The sequence below is a fragment of the Cyphellophora attinorum genome (genome assembly GCF_001299255.1).
Source record: "Cyphellophora attinorum strain CBS 131958 chromosome Unknown Contig51, whole genome shotgun sequence".
Lineage (NCBI taxonomy): Eukaryota > Fungi > Ascomycota > Eurotiomycetes > Chaetothyriales > Cyphellophoraceae > Cyphellophora > Cyphellophora attinorum.
In genome coordinates, this window is record NW_017253279.1 from 1 (window position 1) to 16043 (window position 16043).

Consider the following 16043-nt stretch of genomic DNA (forward strand, 5'->3'; position numbering starts at 1 on the left):
CATAGATCAGGGCTCGGATCAATTGCAGATCCAGTCACGGGTTCGAACCGTGACACTCTTATAATAACTGAGCTATTTAAAATATAGAGAATGATATCGAGAATAAACATTTTAGTCTTGGCTATTTTTCATAGTAGTGAATCTCGAATCTTACCTATAATCCATGTCCTAATCAAGCCACTATATCAGTTTAGTTGTGGTACTAGCTTATTCATAACTCTTGTATAGTGGCCTAGACCTCTATATAGATCATTAGATAGATATATTATATTATTAGACTATAAGGCCTGTAAGATGTGAACATCTATGTGCTGATTTTAAATTAAAAGTAAGTAGATTAAATATAAGAAGGATAAAAGGGATTCTCCTAAGTACTTATGTGACTTGAACTCAAGCTTCAGTCTGCTTAAAAAGTAAAAAGAAGTTAGCCTTATAAGGACTTGAATCTAGAACCTTGCTCTTAATCCTAGTCTAAGCTAGGGCTTATATTACTATCTGAGTGTGTTTTAACTCTATAAGTAGTTTATAGAATTTAAATATATACAGAATAGAGATTAACTTATTACCTTTATAAGATTATAGAATAGATATATTATACTATTAGACTATAAGACTAGAGAGATATAGATATCTATATACTGATTTTAAACTAAAAGTAAACATATTGAATATATCAAGACTATATAATTATTATGTTAATAGTTAGCCTGTGTTTATAGAGAATGAAAGAGGATTGATCTTATAGAGGGTTAAGTCACTCTTAGATCTCTATGTTCTATTACTATAATAGAGGCCAGGCTATAAGATAGAGGAGCTATAGAGAGTGTGTGAGAGAGGAAGAAAGGAAGAGTGAGAGAGAGAGCTAAAGGAAGAGGAAGAGATGTGTTAAAGAATTTGACTCTTCAGTCTAGTTATCTCATAGTCTAGTCATCTTAGCATATATGCTTAGGTAGTAAATACACACTAGTGGTCTACAACTTCTATTAAGAGTATTATGGGGGACTATACTACCTACACTATTCTATTTTAGGATGAAACTGGTGAGTCTGTAATAATAATGCAGCCTAGATAGCCTGTACCACCTCTAAAACTTGAACCTGTGATTGTGCACGTAATACAGATTACCACACATTATAGATAGCAGTAATTAACTCACTGAGTTACCGTAATCATGTGTATCTCACATTGTATGTGCACTTATCTCCTGGTTGAGGCACGCGTCCTATTGAAATCGTGTGTCTGTCACTAACGAAATCGTGTCCTGATTTTCCCATGCTTGGCACGCGGTTGTATGGGCGCGGCCATTGAAATCGAGTTCATTTCATTGGATCTGGTGAGCCCCTTTTGGGGGACTAGTGTTAGTAGGAACCCTAGAAAATAACTCTAAACTCAAGAGATAACTTTCTCTGCTATTGGCGAGAATTGTAACCAGCACTTGTTTTCAGGCTTCCCTGTGATACCGCTTGTTATCCAGATGCTTGCGGTGAAGACATCTCGTAACTCCAGTATATCTTCGGCTCTGCCTTGAGGTACCACCGAGCTGAAATAACGAAATATTGCTGCAAGAAAATATTTTAACTCCGTCATACCAAGATTTTGACCAGGACAGCTGCGGGAGCCATAACCGAAGGGAATCCAGTTCTTCTTCATTGCGGCATCCGCCTTTAGCCAGCGTGATGGGTCGAAAGTATTAGCGTTAGAGAAGATATCCTCTCGTCGACCCTGATCGTATGCAGCACAGGACGCAAGTGTTCCCGCTGGAATAGCCATGCCATTTACGGTCAAGCTCTGCCCGACATGGCGTTCAAGGGGTCCCGGAACTATAGGCCATAGCCGCATGACTTCGAAGATGACACTATCGAGGTAGTTGAGGTTCAAGCATTGTCTCATATCAATTTGGCCAGGATCGGGAAATGCTGTAAAAAGCTCTTGCTGTAGTTTCGTTTGCACGGCTTGATGGCGAGCGAGTACCCAGCAAGCGATAGCAGCGGTGTTCGAAGTTGTCGAAGAGCCAGCAGCCATCATTTCGATTATGTAAGCTGGAATGTTTTCTCGTGCAATTGATTCTGATTCTTCCTGCTTCGATTTCATCGTTAACAGCATAGACAGGACGTCTTTCTCATGACCTTTCGTCTCCCGGTCGTTCCAAGTCTCGAGAGCGTCGCGAGCAAAACCATCCAGACTGTAGCAATCATCTCGCATCTGTTTGTATTTTTGGCTTCCCACGAGTCTGGTCCAAGCCTCAAAGAAAGGTATGAATCCTTCCAAAGCCATATACTGGCTGAAATGGTGCAACTTGCGCAACAACTCTGATTTGGTATTGTCCATGTCCATGTCGGCGAGAAGATCGTGATCCTGACCCCATAATATGTCGGTCACAGTGTCGAGTGTCAAAAGCCTGAACCAGAGCACTCCGTCGATGACCGGGTCTACCTGGTTCGACTTGCTATGCAGTAATTTCAAGAAGCTCGCAATATGTGATTCCATCGCATCCGCGAGACTAGCTAGATTTTGGCTTTGAAAACACTGTAGGAGGTTTCGACGCCCCACTGCAGCGCTCGAGTAGTCGATGGTTCCTAATATCTGCCTCACACCCTTATATGAGCCCATAGCATGGTAGAAGGAGCTTTTGATCGAACTTCGATCATAGATGATCTTCATTGCGGCATCGTTGGTGGTGTGTATTTGGTCTGGAGCGATGATGACGATCGGTCCGTACTTCTTGATAAGGGAATGCGCATATGCAGCTCGCCTTGTTCTGAATGTTGCAATATACAGAGGGAACGGGGTAACTTTCGACCAGAAAGGACCGGGTACATGGCGAACCGGTGAGAAAAGGTAGGCACGAGCAGTCTATAGTTCGGATTTAGTCAGTCCATAACGAAGATAGTGTGCCAGGAACATACTTGGTAGACCAAGCATGACACCATGAGCAGCGTTACGCCTAGGACTACCGGTAAAGGCTTGAACTGGAGCTCGAGCTGAGAATGAGAAGGCATTGCGGCGGGCACTGCACTTGTTTGTTGCAGCTGTCCGTATGATTATTGCACGTCTCTTTCTCTTAAAACCTGTAAGCCATGGTTGTTTTCTAATACCTGTGTTTCTAATCTTTTGGATCGATTTCTGGAATGATGCATAACGATCGAGTGCTGTTTTGCGGTGGCAAGTCGGGATGATTGGGCCTGTATAGACTCCTGCAGCGTATTCGAGAAAATACACTAGTGATATTTTGCGAAGCTATGCAGCCGCTGCCAATGACTCAATAAGTTTGTCGCACATTGGTAATGGTTGCCTACTATGTGCTCTAGTCACCATCGGACAAGCTCGTCGGACTTCCCCATATTCCGCCCGAGACTTTGGTCAACTCTAACCGTGATCGGTACATTGTCTTGCCGGGGTTGAGTCCGGAACTCTATTGGGGTCGATCAGCCGCGGCAGTGGGTTAGCCAAATCAGGAATGGGGTGACCGTATCTTGCGGCACGCAGATTTGAGTCGGCGACACGGTCGGTCCTGCCCTGCGGTTCGCGCAAAGGTCGTTGATTTGGTCCAGTTGCGCCCAACGAAGTGTGGCTCGCCCTCCAGACTCCGGATTGCGGGGGAACACACCTGGTTGTACCCCTATCTCAACATATAAGCTGTGCGGCACCCTGGCTGGATCTAGGCCGACTCCCTCTGCCGCAGGCTCCTGCTCAAGTTACGCCTTGAAAAAGTTTGGTATCTTCCCAGTATGCCAATGGATACAGTGGCTCACGACACGATGACACCTCCAGGCGAATCTGCACACGGCGATGATGTTAACAAAACAGCGGCCGACATTGACAAGGTCACGTCTGCGGCTGAGAAGAAGAACTCCCATATTGAGAAGATCGAGTCCAACGCTTGGGACGAGGATGAGGTACCTGAGCTGCATCTAAGGACCTGGATTGCCCTGGCAGCTATGATGCTCCTGCAATTCGTGCAATTGCTGTCACTTCAAGGACCATCAGCAGTGGTAAGTCTCGTGCCCTGTATGCGAATTCTGTTGTACCGTTACGCGAAACTAACCTGGATGGGCATGAACTAGCTACAATACATTGGAATCAGTCTCCATAACACTAAGGACCAAGTTTGGATCACTAATTCGATGACACTTGTTCAAGCCGTCCTTGGTCCAATTATATCTTCGATCTCAGATACCTTCCAAGCAAGGAAAGAATTTTTAATTGTCGCCTGCTTATGCTCTTTCGTCGGCTGTGGTATAGCCCCGGGCTCGAACAGTCTGAATCGTCTGATTGTGGCACAAAGCCTGATTGGGGTAGGCTTTGCCGCTGCTCCTCTGGGATTTGCCATTCCTAGCGAAATTCTACCTCGCCGGTGGCGACCGAGTATGTTCGACCCAGACCTTCCCCTTTGATACCATTGCGATTTCTAATGTGCTTGAAACGCAGTAAGCCAAGGAGCAGTCAACGTGGCTGGGTCCCTCGGCGGCATCGTTGCCCCGATCACTATCGGAGCACTAACGCGATCCAGCAGGCTCAACGGATGGAGGACGTTCTATGTAAGTATCGCGAGTGTTCGTTTCCTACGCAACAAGCCACGGAGCCTTTACCTGACACGACTTCGCACAGTGGATACAAATGGGGCTTTGGGCTGTCACCGTCGCCGGTATCGTCATCGGCTATCGACCACCAAAGAGACACACGCGCTACAGCGACCTAAGCTTCGCACAGAAGTTAGGGCGCACTGACTTTATTGGTGGCGCTTTCCTTGCGTCTGGCTTGACACTCCTGTTGACTGGCCTGGTCCTCGGCGGCAATCAATTTCCATGGAGTAGTGCACGGGTCATCGCTCTTCTAGCTGTCGGAGCAGTCTTACTGGTCGGCTTTGGTTTGTGGGAGTGGAAAGGGACTGACTCGGGCATATTTCACCACGACTTCTTCCGTGGTAATCGAGCCATGGCACAATCCTTTGCTTTGTGCCTGCTCCTGATGTTTCTGGAAGGAGTTCTTTTCTTCTCAGTGGTGGTATTCTACCCGATCCTGTAAGTCTGCCACTGTTCACCAACGCGAGGACAGGGTGATCTGACAGATTCGCAGTACCGCCACACTATACGAGAGCGATCCGTTGCTGGTGGTACTCCGTGGTCAGCCTAATTTCATGGGCGCCGCTCTCTCTGCCTTAGTCTGGGGCTGGATTAGTACTCGTTTCAGGACAATCCGCGAGTTGTTGAGCGCCGGTTTCTTGCTAGTCGCAGCAGGTGTGATTGGACTTGCAACTCTACAGCCAGACAGCGGTACCGTTGCAATTGGAATGGTCACACTCACAGGTATTGGAACTGCATCGCCATTAATTTTCATTATCACAGCAGTCCAATTGGCCACTCCTTCTCATCTGATCGCTACGGCTACGGGCGTCACCACATCTGTGAGGGCTATTGGAGCAGCGGTGTTCATCGCCATTTATGACGCTGCCCTGACCACTGGACTCAGCAAGAAACTTCCAGCTTACGTGGCCGAGGCAGCTACAAAGGCTGGGCTACCGAAGACTTCCATTCCTGCCTTTATTGCAGCTATAGCCTCGGGAGAAGCGTCCACCTTGGCGACCATTCCGGGCGCCTCTCCAGCAATCATTGGCGCTGGTGTCGCGGCTTTCAAACAAGCCTTCGCCGACTCGATCAGGCTCGTCTACATAATCACGGCCCCATTCGGCATACTGGCGGCCGTAGCCAGCCTGTTCTTGACCGATTTCCGCAAAACGATGAACTATAAGGTGGATGCTCCTGTGGAAGATCTTCACAGAGCCCGCGGACCAGTGGAGGAACATTCATAGATATTCTTCCTGTTAGGGAGATGCTTATCGTGTGACACAACTAGGACTTTTAGCTTCGAGGAGCCATTGTCATACACACCAACAATCACTGTACCAAGGACATACGGTGTTGAAGCTACTTTAAGAAGCATAAGTACCATGAGAAACCAGCATGGACTGTATCCCGAGATCTCATGTTCCTATTTAGATTCCAAAGCTTTCGCATAGTCCCTTACCGACGCCTGCGCCGTAGCAACAAGTTCCGAGCGTTCAAATTGTCCCTCTCATGCGTGAAACCGTGCTATGCATGAAAGTCAGCGATCGATTTATATTCAGAAATATTTTCAGAGATATTTTCACGCAATAACTGCTCCTTTCTCGGACAACCTTGTGGAAACCATGAGCTCGCGCAGGCACGGAGAAGTCGGGGCGTCTCCGGGCGGAATAATAGAGAACCCGCTGATACAGAACACTGAAACATAGCTGCAGCTAGGGAATCTCGGAATCAGCATAGCATTGAGACTTGAGGCTAGTGGAGCCAAAGTTCTCTGGGGTTGCCGTGCGCAATGAAATGGACTCAAGTTCGACAACGGATATCGCGGAAACGGATTACTCCAAAGTCTTGACTGAGATCAATTGCTGCCGACGCTGACTTAAATTCAATGTAAGTCCCGATCAGGAGCCCGTGTCCTTAGGCATAAAAATTATAGAACCTTCTCTCATCTGTTCAAAACACGATGCCAAAACGATTCTCTGTCATTATTGTAGGTGCAGGTCCAGTTGGACTGATCACAGCCCTGAAGCTTGCTCGGGCAAACGTGAGTGTGGCAGTCCTGGACCGATCACCGACGACCAACGAGTCCCCGCGAGCTCTTCTTTACGGCTTACCCGCTGTCAAAGTTTTCCATGAAGCAGGCGTAGCAGATGAGCTTCGGGCAGCTGGACAGACGCCCACTCGGGTATCATGGCGCAAGCGCGACGGTGAAGTTCTGGCCAAGTTAGATGTCAGGTACCCCAAAAGAACTCAGGATCAGACACTAGTCCTCCCAGTAGGCGACTTGACAGCGATTCTGCACCAAATTCTGCTGAAAGAAGCCACTGCAACGGTGGAATTCAACCATGAAGTAACTGGCATAAGAGAAGAGTCCGGCAAAGCCATTCTCGACGTCGACATCCATGGGGTGAAAAATGGCGAGCACGACAAGTCGCATACAATATACGAGGCGGATTTCGTGGTTGGGTGTGACGGCGCTCGCAGTACTATTCGCCGAAGCCTCTTCGGACGCGACTTCCCTGGTATAACATGGGACAGGCCACTAATTGCGACTAATGTAAGTCAATCTCCTGAATCCCCGAGCGATTCACTTGAGCGCAATGGGTCCTCCTTCTATCTCTTTATGTTTTCTGTGGGTTCAATTAAGGGCAATACTTAGCTGACTGCTGCTAGGTGACATTCCGATTCGATGTTGGTGACTACGACGACGCTAACTTCATACACGACCCAGAACATGGCCATCTTTGTTCTAGAATCAACGGCAAGGATCTCTGGCGAGTAGCTTACGTTGAACAACCAGATTTGACCCTAGAAGACTACAAAGCTCGTCTTCATCCTAAGTTGAAGGCCTTGTTACCTGGCAATCCAGACCCCGAGCAGTACACGGTAGAGGCAATGAATCCTTACCGAATACATCAACGCCTAGCGCCTTCACTTCGTGTTGGTCGATTCCTTCTTGCCGGAGATGCGGCGCACTGTACGTTTGACACTACAAACCCCGGACCAGCTCTACCTGATTCCAAGCCTGATAGGTTAATGTTTTACATACCTATGATATTGGTTTGATTCTTACTAATTGTTAATGTCGCAGTGAATAACCCTTACGGTGGACTAGGGCTCACCACGGGAATTGTGGACGCCGGAGCCGTCAGCGATTGCCTCATCGGGGTGTTGTCCGGCAATGCAGATGATACGATTCTGGACAAGTACAGCGAGATCAGACGGGAGATCTTCACTAATTTCTCGGACAAGTATAGCCGAGAAAATTACCTGCGGGTTATAGACAGTCATCCCGAGACTCTTGCCAAGAGAGATCCCTTCATTCAAGCGTGCAAGGCGAGCGAGACCGACTCAGTAGTCTCGGACGCCTTGAACGAGTGGCCAATGGCCCTATATCACGACTTCACTATGTATTACAACAAGAAGGCCGCGGCATAAGCGAGGCAGCGACTAAAAGCTGCACAGTCTGGCTTACTACGATCGATGTCCATACAGGATCACTATCCGTACACTTCAAGCATCTCGCTCGCTTGGATACCGGTGCCGCGCGTCCAGGATTCGCTTTGTAGCGTCGTCACTCATCATCCCGGCGCGTTCAAGAAATGGACTTCAGGACAATGTAAGGCCGTTTCGAGGCTTGTGAGTTCTATTCGGGGCGCTCCTAACAGGAGGTGTGTGAGAAACCTGCCGAAGGGGGCGACAACTTTGCTATTGAGCGAGACGCATCTGTGAAGGAGCCTTCTTTGTGACAGGGGAGCCACAGCGCAAAGCATAGGTGTTCGTAGAAGATTTATGCCGACAACGGATGTTGGATGACTACCTTCTCAAAGCTGAGCTTGCCTTCTGCAGATGCTTTGATAGCCTCGAGAGCAGCCGAGGAATCTTGAATCACCCTTATATTTGGAAGCACGAATCTTTTTCCATAGTTCAATGCCACCCAGTCTGTCGCCCTTTTCAAAGGAATATCCTTCTCTGGTTGAGCCTTCAAGAAGCCACCAGGAGAAGGAAAGTCAAAACCCCGAGCAGCTGCAGCCATCCTCCACTTCTGATTGCCTTGAATAGGTAGCGCACTGGCATATTGTATCTCGGATGTCGACGATATCGCTTCGCACCTGCTCGTAGAGGAATCAGGACCTCTGGTGACAACGGTGTCAAAGATATATCGTAAAGGTTGCTCAGCCGAGTCCACTACCCGCTGGATGTCTTCCACGATACTGGCATCATTATAATCGAAGCACTTGTCCGCTCCGAGACCGAGAAGCGTGCTGTGATTTCTTGTTGACGCAACCGCCCAGATTGGACTCAAGCCAACAGCCTTGGCCAGCTGTATCGTCGCGATACCCACGGAGCTGGCACCGCCCCAGACTAGGATACCCCCTAAACGTGCCGTGGCAGAACTAGCAGAGTCTGGTAATGGAAGTCCAAACAAGTTGAAGAGCACATCTGCGGCAGTCCTTACAACAATGGACAGGACGGCAGCGTGAGCGTGGGGCACTCCGAGGGGGACCAGATGCCACATATGGTCTTCTTCTGCAATAGCAAAATCCTGATGAGCGCCATGGGAGCGAGGCCTCTGCCTGTTGGTAGCATTGGAGCCATAGATAAGATCGCCAGTGCTGAACACACAAGATGGTCCAGTTTTGATGATTCTTCCACAAAGTTCGTAGCCACAAACATTGTCATTGAGTCCAAAGTGCTGACCGTGCTTCAGATCGGCCGGACTGACTCCTGAGAACTCGACCTCGACCAGTGCTTGACCTCCGACTGGCTCATATGGCGTATCCCATGTTTGCAAGCTTAAGCAATTCTGATGATCAACGTATATCGCGTTGTTGACCGTCTGCATGGCTTCGACTGCACGGGACAGGCGACTGGATATAGTTGACTCGGTGATCGCGTGCGGAAAGCGGCTTCAGGTTGTTTAGCAACAAGATCTGGTGGAAAAAGAGGTCTGAACGTTGAATTCATCAAGCCGTACGATGGCAGCGCGAGGAAGTCGCCGTATTTAGACTAGCTCGTATGAACGCAGCCGTGCCCAACTGTACGGAGAGACACGGAGAGAGATTTCGGAGTCCTCATCAGTAGCGCGAGTCTCAGGTCCCCAGAAGTGTCACTTCACTGCTGCTAATATCGCTCCGAAACCGTCTCATCGCCATGGGCGGTCTCTGGGGAAGTCCGACTCGAGTCCGGCAATTTGTGGGAGCCTGTGAGTTGGCAGTAATCTTCTCCGCAAGCGGAGCACTGCCGATGGAGTCCCCACATCTACGCAAGGGAACCGGCCGGCATGACCTCTATGCATCCCGCGACGTCTCGCTGAACGTCGCTATCGCTGAAGTGACACGCAGTTTGTTCTCTTAAGGGGGCCTAAGTGCCCAACGAAGATTTTGTGTCGGCTAGTCGCATGATTGGTAGTATGCGCATTAAGATATAGATGTCTTTGCCGCGGCTTGTTGAGCTGTGGCCACTCTGGTATTTGAGAGGCATGATCATCGCAGGTATCGGTGTGCTGGTAAGCTCTGATTAATGCTCCGAAACAATACATCTGCACTATCTGAGAAGCTGACACTGACCTGCGTGCCAAATACTAGGTGATATACTGGTTCTGCCACCAATTGTTCATCTCCCCTCTGAGCAAATTCCCCGGTCCGTTCTGGGCAAGAACGACACCTTTCTGGCTGATGCTCGCGAGCCGACGAGGGAACCGATCAGAACGAGTCTCGGAGCTTCACCACAAACATGGCGATTTTGTGCGCATCGCCGCCAACCACATTTCGGTAAATAACCCCACGGCTCTTGAAGCCATTTACTCGCACAAAGCACGTCTCCCCAAGGGGCCTTATTACGATGCTTTTTTGCAAGGTCCGCAGAACGTATTCAATATGCGCGACTCTCGTCAGCATTCCCAAAGGAAGAGGATACTGCAGCCAGCCTTCTCGGAGAGCTCTTTGTCTCGCTTCGAGGCCAGAATGGACGGTATTCTACTGCAGTGGAGGCAAGAGCTGAGACAGCGCTCGAGACCTGAGTCAGGAGGACAGATCAATATCGCTCTTTGGTGTGAGTCTATCCATGCCATAGGCAAGCGAAAGTTCGAATGATACTGATTCAGGGTGCGTTTTGGGATTCACTAGTGAATCTGCTTGCTTTTGATTCAATTGGGAGTTTCTCATTCGGATTGCCAGGTGGATTCGGATTCTGCGCAAGAGGGCTGGATCACCTAAATCTTGGTCACACCATTTCCAGCCGAGCATCGATATGGAATGCTCTTGGGACGGTTCCTCGTTGGATGAGACCCTTTATGGCCTACCTGCCAATCGATAACTTCTACAGGTCTCTTGGCCAAGCAAAATCTCAGCTGTCGAGCTTTGCACAGGCGTCTTTGAAACAACGAGATCATTCTGACCACGCAACGGCGGACGTAGTCAGCTTGCTGTCAGGTTCGAAAGATCCTGATACGGGTGAGACTATTGATGACGATGTTATCCTCGCAGAGGCTACCGGATTCATCGCCGCTGGTAGTCACTCAACTGCTGTGACGATGACGCTGTTCGTAGACGCCGTTGCGAGGAATCACAACGTCCGTCAGCGACTCCAAGCAGAGCTTGATGCCGCATTTCCTGGTGACTTACCGGCGGACTGGGTCGCACCACGGGGTGTTGCAGCTGCGCTTCCTTATCTCATGGCAACTATCCGCGAGTCACAGCGCATGTTCCCAACATCCTCGATCGGGCTGGAGCGCGTTATTCCGGAAGGCGGCAGAACGATTTGCGGGCAGAGGCTGCCCGCTGGGGTACGTTTCATCGTCTAAATTTGTACTCTGGTCCATCCATACTGACATGTGACTCTGGCCTAGACCTTGATCAGCTCGCCGCTAGGCTGCGCACTTAAGGACCCACGTATATTCGACCAGCCGGACCAGTTTGATCCTGAACGATGGCTGGGTGCTGACAGCAAAGAATTGATGACACATTTTCATCCCTTTTCTCTTGGGCCGCGCGTGTGTCTAGGACGAGCGTGAGTATGCCCGCTTATGGTTATCGGCAAAATTTCTAACCTCATCATCGTTTAGATTCGCGACCTATGAAATGGTGAAGACTCTGGCCACATTCATTCGACTCTTTGATTTCGAGAGCGCGTCACCAAGTCCTCCGCAGCGCAGTGAGGGCTTCTTTGTAAATGTCGATGACTGTCAAATTCTGGTGCGGTCAAGGAAATGAAAAGACAAATCGGCCAGCAAACACTAAGTCTTGCGGTGAAGTTCTCTCGACGGTCGTGCATGATTTTGCTGACTGGGTTGGAAGCCCGGTAATGCCTCAACTCGGTAGGCTGAACAGCGCCATCGCCCCGATAGACCACCAAAGACGTCTTTGAAGCGCCACGCTCCGATCCTTTGGCTTTCCTCGCCAGGCTCTGCATTTGATTATTTTATTCGGTGAATGGTTCTACGTGGCTCATTGTGGTGCCCCTCGGCGATCACGGAGTACAGAATAGGAGCCGATGTCCAGGCGCTGAGCGTCATGTGCGAATAGCTTGCCATTGTCGATTGCTGCATTCGTCCACTCGGGCGGCCGGCATGCAGTACAATAGAGCTGTCTGTAAAGTCTTCGGAGCAGCATAGTAGAAGGCGTCCGGTCTAGCCTTGCAGTTGTACGAGGCTTGGATGGAGGACTGGCGTATGCAGCGCAGTATGGGATTGAGAAGGTAGCAAAATGGGTAGAAGATGCTCCGCCACAACCCCCAGGTTCAGCTTGTGTGGACCCCGCACGGGCTAATTTGACGCCCCTCGTTCTGATTTAAGCCTTCCAAGCTTACGTAAAGGCCCTGAGCAGCACCTGGTCATCGCGGCTTTGTCTTCATTCCGAAATCTCCTTCCTCGAAATTTCTCTTCACATATTCCGGCGGATTGTTGCGCAATCTCTGTAGAGCGTGGCGATCTGACCTCTGTATACTTTGCTCACCGATGACGAGTCACAAGTGTGCCCTTGCGCCGCTTGACATCGGTCGCAATGGGATTCTGCCCGTACTGCGGCCGCGCGTTCGGCCGCAATGAGCACCTTCAGCGCCATATTCTCACTCGTCTGTAGCATCCTCCCCATCTTCGCGTCGTTTGCAATACTGAAGCCTCGCAGACACAAAGGTGCTTCCTTTCCAGTGCCATGTCTGTAATATCTCGTTCGCGAGGCGGTAAGCCTATATGTTCAGATTTTCGGTGCCGGCCAGGTCTGACGACTGATATGCTAATCGCAACAGAGACGTGATACAGAAACACTATCAGTGCCACACGCAAGAAGAGATTAAAGACGCCATGGAGTCTGCGGGTGAAGATTTTCGGAGCGAGACGCCTGGCAGCAGAGTTGGATCCAAAGGTCGCACCACCATAGCGTGCGCGGGATGCGCGAGAAGCAAGACAAAGTGCGATCATGGACGCCCATGTGGGCGGTGTCGGTCGAAAGGCTTGGAATGTGTCAGCGGCACGCCTCGTCCTCGGACAGTGTCAAGACAGCAACTTCCATCCCTACACCCGCCTGACGTGCATGGCGACATTGCTGGCCAGCAGCAGCTCGCACCCCGACCGACCAGTGTACAGGCTGATTCTCCTCTCCAGCCTTTGCAGTCAAGGTCTTTCGGGGCCTCCACCTTATCTGGCGGTGCAGATAGTCAAGAACGATTCATTAATGGTGCGGTGTCCACGCCCGCAGTCGACCCCAGAGCCTCCACCAGCGTTTCCGACGCCGAAGACTTGGGCCTCGTCGGGAGCACAAACACTCCGCGATTGAATAGAATGGATCATGAGCTCTCCACATCAGAGGCATGCAGGGATCCGGTGACCAGCGCAGTGGCTGTTGTTCCAGACACTCTTGGGACAAAGGACGATTTCTCTTGGCAAGACCTTCCAGAATTCCATTACGTGATGGACCTGGATAACAATCTCGTCAGAGGCAACTCGGCCATGGACAACCTGAATTCAGATCTGGAACCAAACTTCTTCGCGCTGGACACGGCGCCTGAAGCAGCTTTGTACGGACTTTACATGGTATCGACAGACGTCTTCGATCTGGCGCAACCGTTTGACAACCCCGAAATCGGCAATACCAGCGACCTTGTCGACATATGTATGGACTCGCGCTTAAACGCTCGAAGCGCCGACAATCTCCAGCCAGAGCGCATAAAGCACCCAGAGATCGTCCCCGAGTTGCCGCGTTGGAGCATTTGCAAGTGCACACCAGTGCAGCACTTTACCCTTGCGGAAGACATCGAGATTGAGGCATTTACTCCGTCGGACTTGCTCTCGCTCGAGGGGCCGTGGAGCGATTCCATCGAAGAATGGAGAACACAAACGTTCCAGAAATACGAGCGCATCGTGCAGGTTGATCTGACCGAAGAGACAAGAGAATGGATGTTAGTCGTTCTCCAGGATTTGTTGCGACTTAGTCAAGATCTTTGCGGCACCGATCTTGACACAGACATGTTCGTGCCAGCTCTGATACCGAAGAAACGTCCCACAGCTCGACGAGCAAAGACTTTCATGTTGCTGCCTCCGAGCCAGTCCCTGCGGAGGTACTTAGAGATCTACCTCACTACCTTTGAGCCATTCACACCATCAATCCCGGCACTTTCACTCAATCCAAACAAGCTGGCCACAAGCAGTAATGAGAGGGGCGCGACGACGCTTCTGCTTTTGATGGTTGCCCTCGGGGCCATGCTAGATCCCGCTCTTAAAGCAAGATCATTCTCCACCGTCCTCCTAGGAATTTGCCAACATGCGATACTGGATGGGATTGGAAGAGAAAGTGGTGCAGTCAGACGCAGCCTTGTGCTTCACTGCGCCCTTGTCTACATCTCTGGTGCGGCATTCAGCGGCAGTCGGCTGCACATGGATTTATCGACGTGTCAGAGGCCAATGTTCATTGGGGCAAGTTACTATTTCCTATACCATGACTCTCGAGCGTTGCCATTCGCGCCCTCCGCGCGTCATCATGCAGATTTCTTCACCAACACGGCGTCTCTCGTTCATACTGACCGTCTGCTTCAGATGATAAAGCAGGCAGACTTTTTCAGCCCGACGCCGTTGGCCAACAGCGTCGCACAGGATTGTCATAACAAGTTTGATACCGTGTGGGAGCGGTGGATAGATCGTGAAAACGTGTCTAGGTTAGTGTGAGCCTAAAAGCATCATATCTGCTGACATGAACTACATCAGACTGGCCTATCTGTGGGTAATTGCAGATTTGGAAATCAGCCTCTTCTATGAGACTCCTCTTAGCATGAGTGTCACTGATTTACAGGCTTCGCTTCCCTCCTCAGAGCATCTATGGCTGGCCCCAAGTGCGGCAGCATGGAGAGCATGCTTTACAACCTCTGCTACGGGAGATGCCGAAGCTGTAGCCCAATATCTGCAAAAGCCGCGGCTCGGTCTTGATCAGCTCTTCTCGCTATTCTTACAGGATCTGATTGATGTGAAGGAGAACGATCTTCAACCACTACATCTACGGCTCCTCCTGTATCCAATCCACGGCCTAGTATCTCAGGCACGCCAGGCTTTGAGACTCGTCCCAAGAGATTCGCACGCGACCTTCTCCAGCATTGCACATTCTCTAGCAGCGCAGGCTGCAAGGGTCACTGAAGTTCAAAGCATTCTTCATCGTTGGTACAGATTGTATTGTGAGGTACACCCACGCGGCGTGCGAGAACAGGCTGTCAAGGACGCGGCTTTGATTACATATCACCTGATCAGCCTGAACGTATACGTTTCATTCAGCGACCTCGAAGGATTTATTCGCGAGAGCACAGTGGAGCCCAGAGCCACAAGCGTCCTCCAGAGAGGTTGGATACAAGATGCCGAGCACGCAGTATTTCATTGTGGCCAGATACTGCGACTGGTGCGTTGTGGAGATGTCAAGTTACGTCCGGTCTGGTGGAGCGCCGCTGTCTATCGCGTCACTATAGTCTTGCACAGCTTGAGTATAGGCAAGATGTTCAAAGAGGTAAATTCGCAACCAGCAATGAATCAGGCGAACAATCAGGTGGATGTTGTCCTCGACAAGTTGGAGCCAGACGATCCAATTCTGCAGCAATTCCTTTGCACCAAGACGGGAATACCATGCGTCACTTCAACGAATGGCCTTCTTGTGCCACTCTGCGAAGACCCGCATTCCGTTCAGCAAGCCTGCACTGACACTCTTGACGGAGGGTCGAGGACCTCGCGACTCACAGAAGGAATACGTGTGAAGCTCGAGGCGACCAGCCGACGTTGGCACGGACCTAGGTGAGAAGCTCGAGAGAACGAACTCTTAGCTCCTTGGGCGATCAGTGCAAAGTGGTACACGTCCCATGGTGTCTGTTACGACGCGGCAGCAACGAAATTGAGACGGAAACGTTTGGCCACGCGCTGGGTCATAGCGTCCATTGTTCGTCGACATGTTGTACAAACTCAGTCTCGACATGAGCTGACTGGACAATCCTCTGCATTCATTGTTGTGACAT

The 16043-nt window shown here is 50.2% G+C and overlaps 5 protein-coding genes across 5 annotated transcripts; 3 read left to right on the plus strand and 2 right to left on the minus strand.

Moving 5' to 3' along the window:
- Positions 1 to 1389: 1389 nt before the first annotated feature.
- On the minus strand, positions 1390 to 2999 carry AB675_1 (putative sterigmatocystin biosynthesis monooxygenase STCB; the record flags this gene model as incomplete). The annotated part of the gene is made up of 2 exons (XM_018141935.1): positions 1390 to 2853; positions 2907 to 2999. 2 exons carry the CDS (start codon positions 2997 to 2999, stop codon positions 1390 to 1392), a joined length of 1557 nt encoding a protein of 518 aa, XP_017994732.1.
- A 759-nt stretch (positions 3000 to 3758) lies between these two features.
- Positions 3759 to 5809, plus strand: AB675_2 (uncharacterized protein; the record flags this gene model as incomplete). The annotated part of the gene is made up of 3 exons (XM_018143017.1): positions 3759 to 3992; positions 4609 to 5021; positions 5077 to 5809. The coding sequence occupies 3 exons, from the start codon at positions 3759 to 3761 to the stop codon at positions 5807 to 5809; spliced, it is 1380 nt and encodes a 459-aa protein (XP_017994721.1).
- A 716-nt stretch (positions 5810 to 6525) lies between these two features.
- Positions 6526 to 8000, plus strand: AB675_3 (Para-nitrophenol 4-monooxygenase; the record flags this gene model as incomplete). The annotated part of the gene is made up of 3 exons (XM_018144104.1): positions 6526 to 7119; positions 7236 to 7539; positions 7654 to 8000. The coding sequence occupies 3 exons, from the start codon at positions 6526 to 6528 to the stop codon at positions 7998 to 8000; spliced, it is 1245 nt and encodes a 414-aa protein (XP_017994711.1).
- Positions 8001 to 8352: 352 nt separating this feature from the next.
- AB675_4 (uncharacterized protein) lies at positions 8353 to 9408 on the minus strand (the record flags this gene model as incomplete). Its single annotated transcript, XM_018145178.1, has 1 exon — positions 8353 to 9408. One exon carries the CDS (start codon positions 9406 to 9408, stop codon positions 8353 to 8355), a length of 1056 nt encoding a protein of 351 aa, XP_017994720.1.
- Positions 9409 to 10857: 1449 nt separating this feature from the next.
- On the plus strand, positions 10858 to 15829 carry AB675_5 (Benzoate 4-monooxygenase; the record flags this gene model as incomplete). Its single annotated transcript, XM_018146258.1, has 5 exons — positions 10858 to 11349; positions 11413 to 11573; positions 11629 to 11731; positions 13165 to 14711; positions 14761 to 15829. 5 exons carry the CDS (start codon positions 10858 to 10860, stop codon positions 15827 to 15829), a joined length of 3372 nt encoding a protein of 1123 aa, XP_017994708.1.
- Positions 15830 to 16043: the final 214 nt, after the last annotated feature.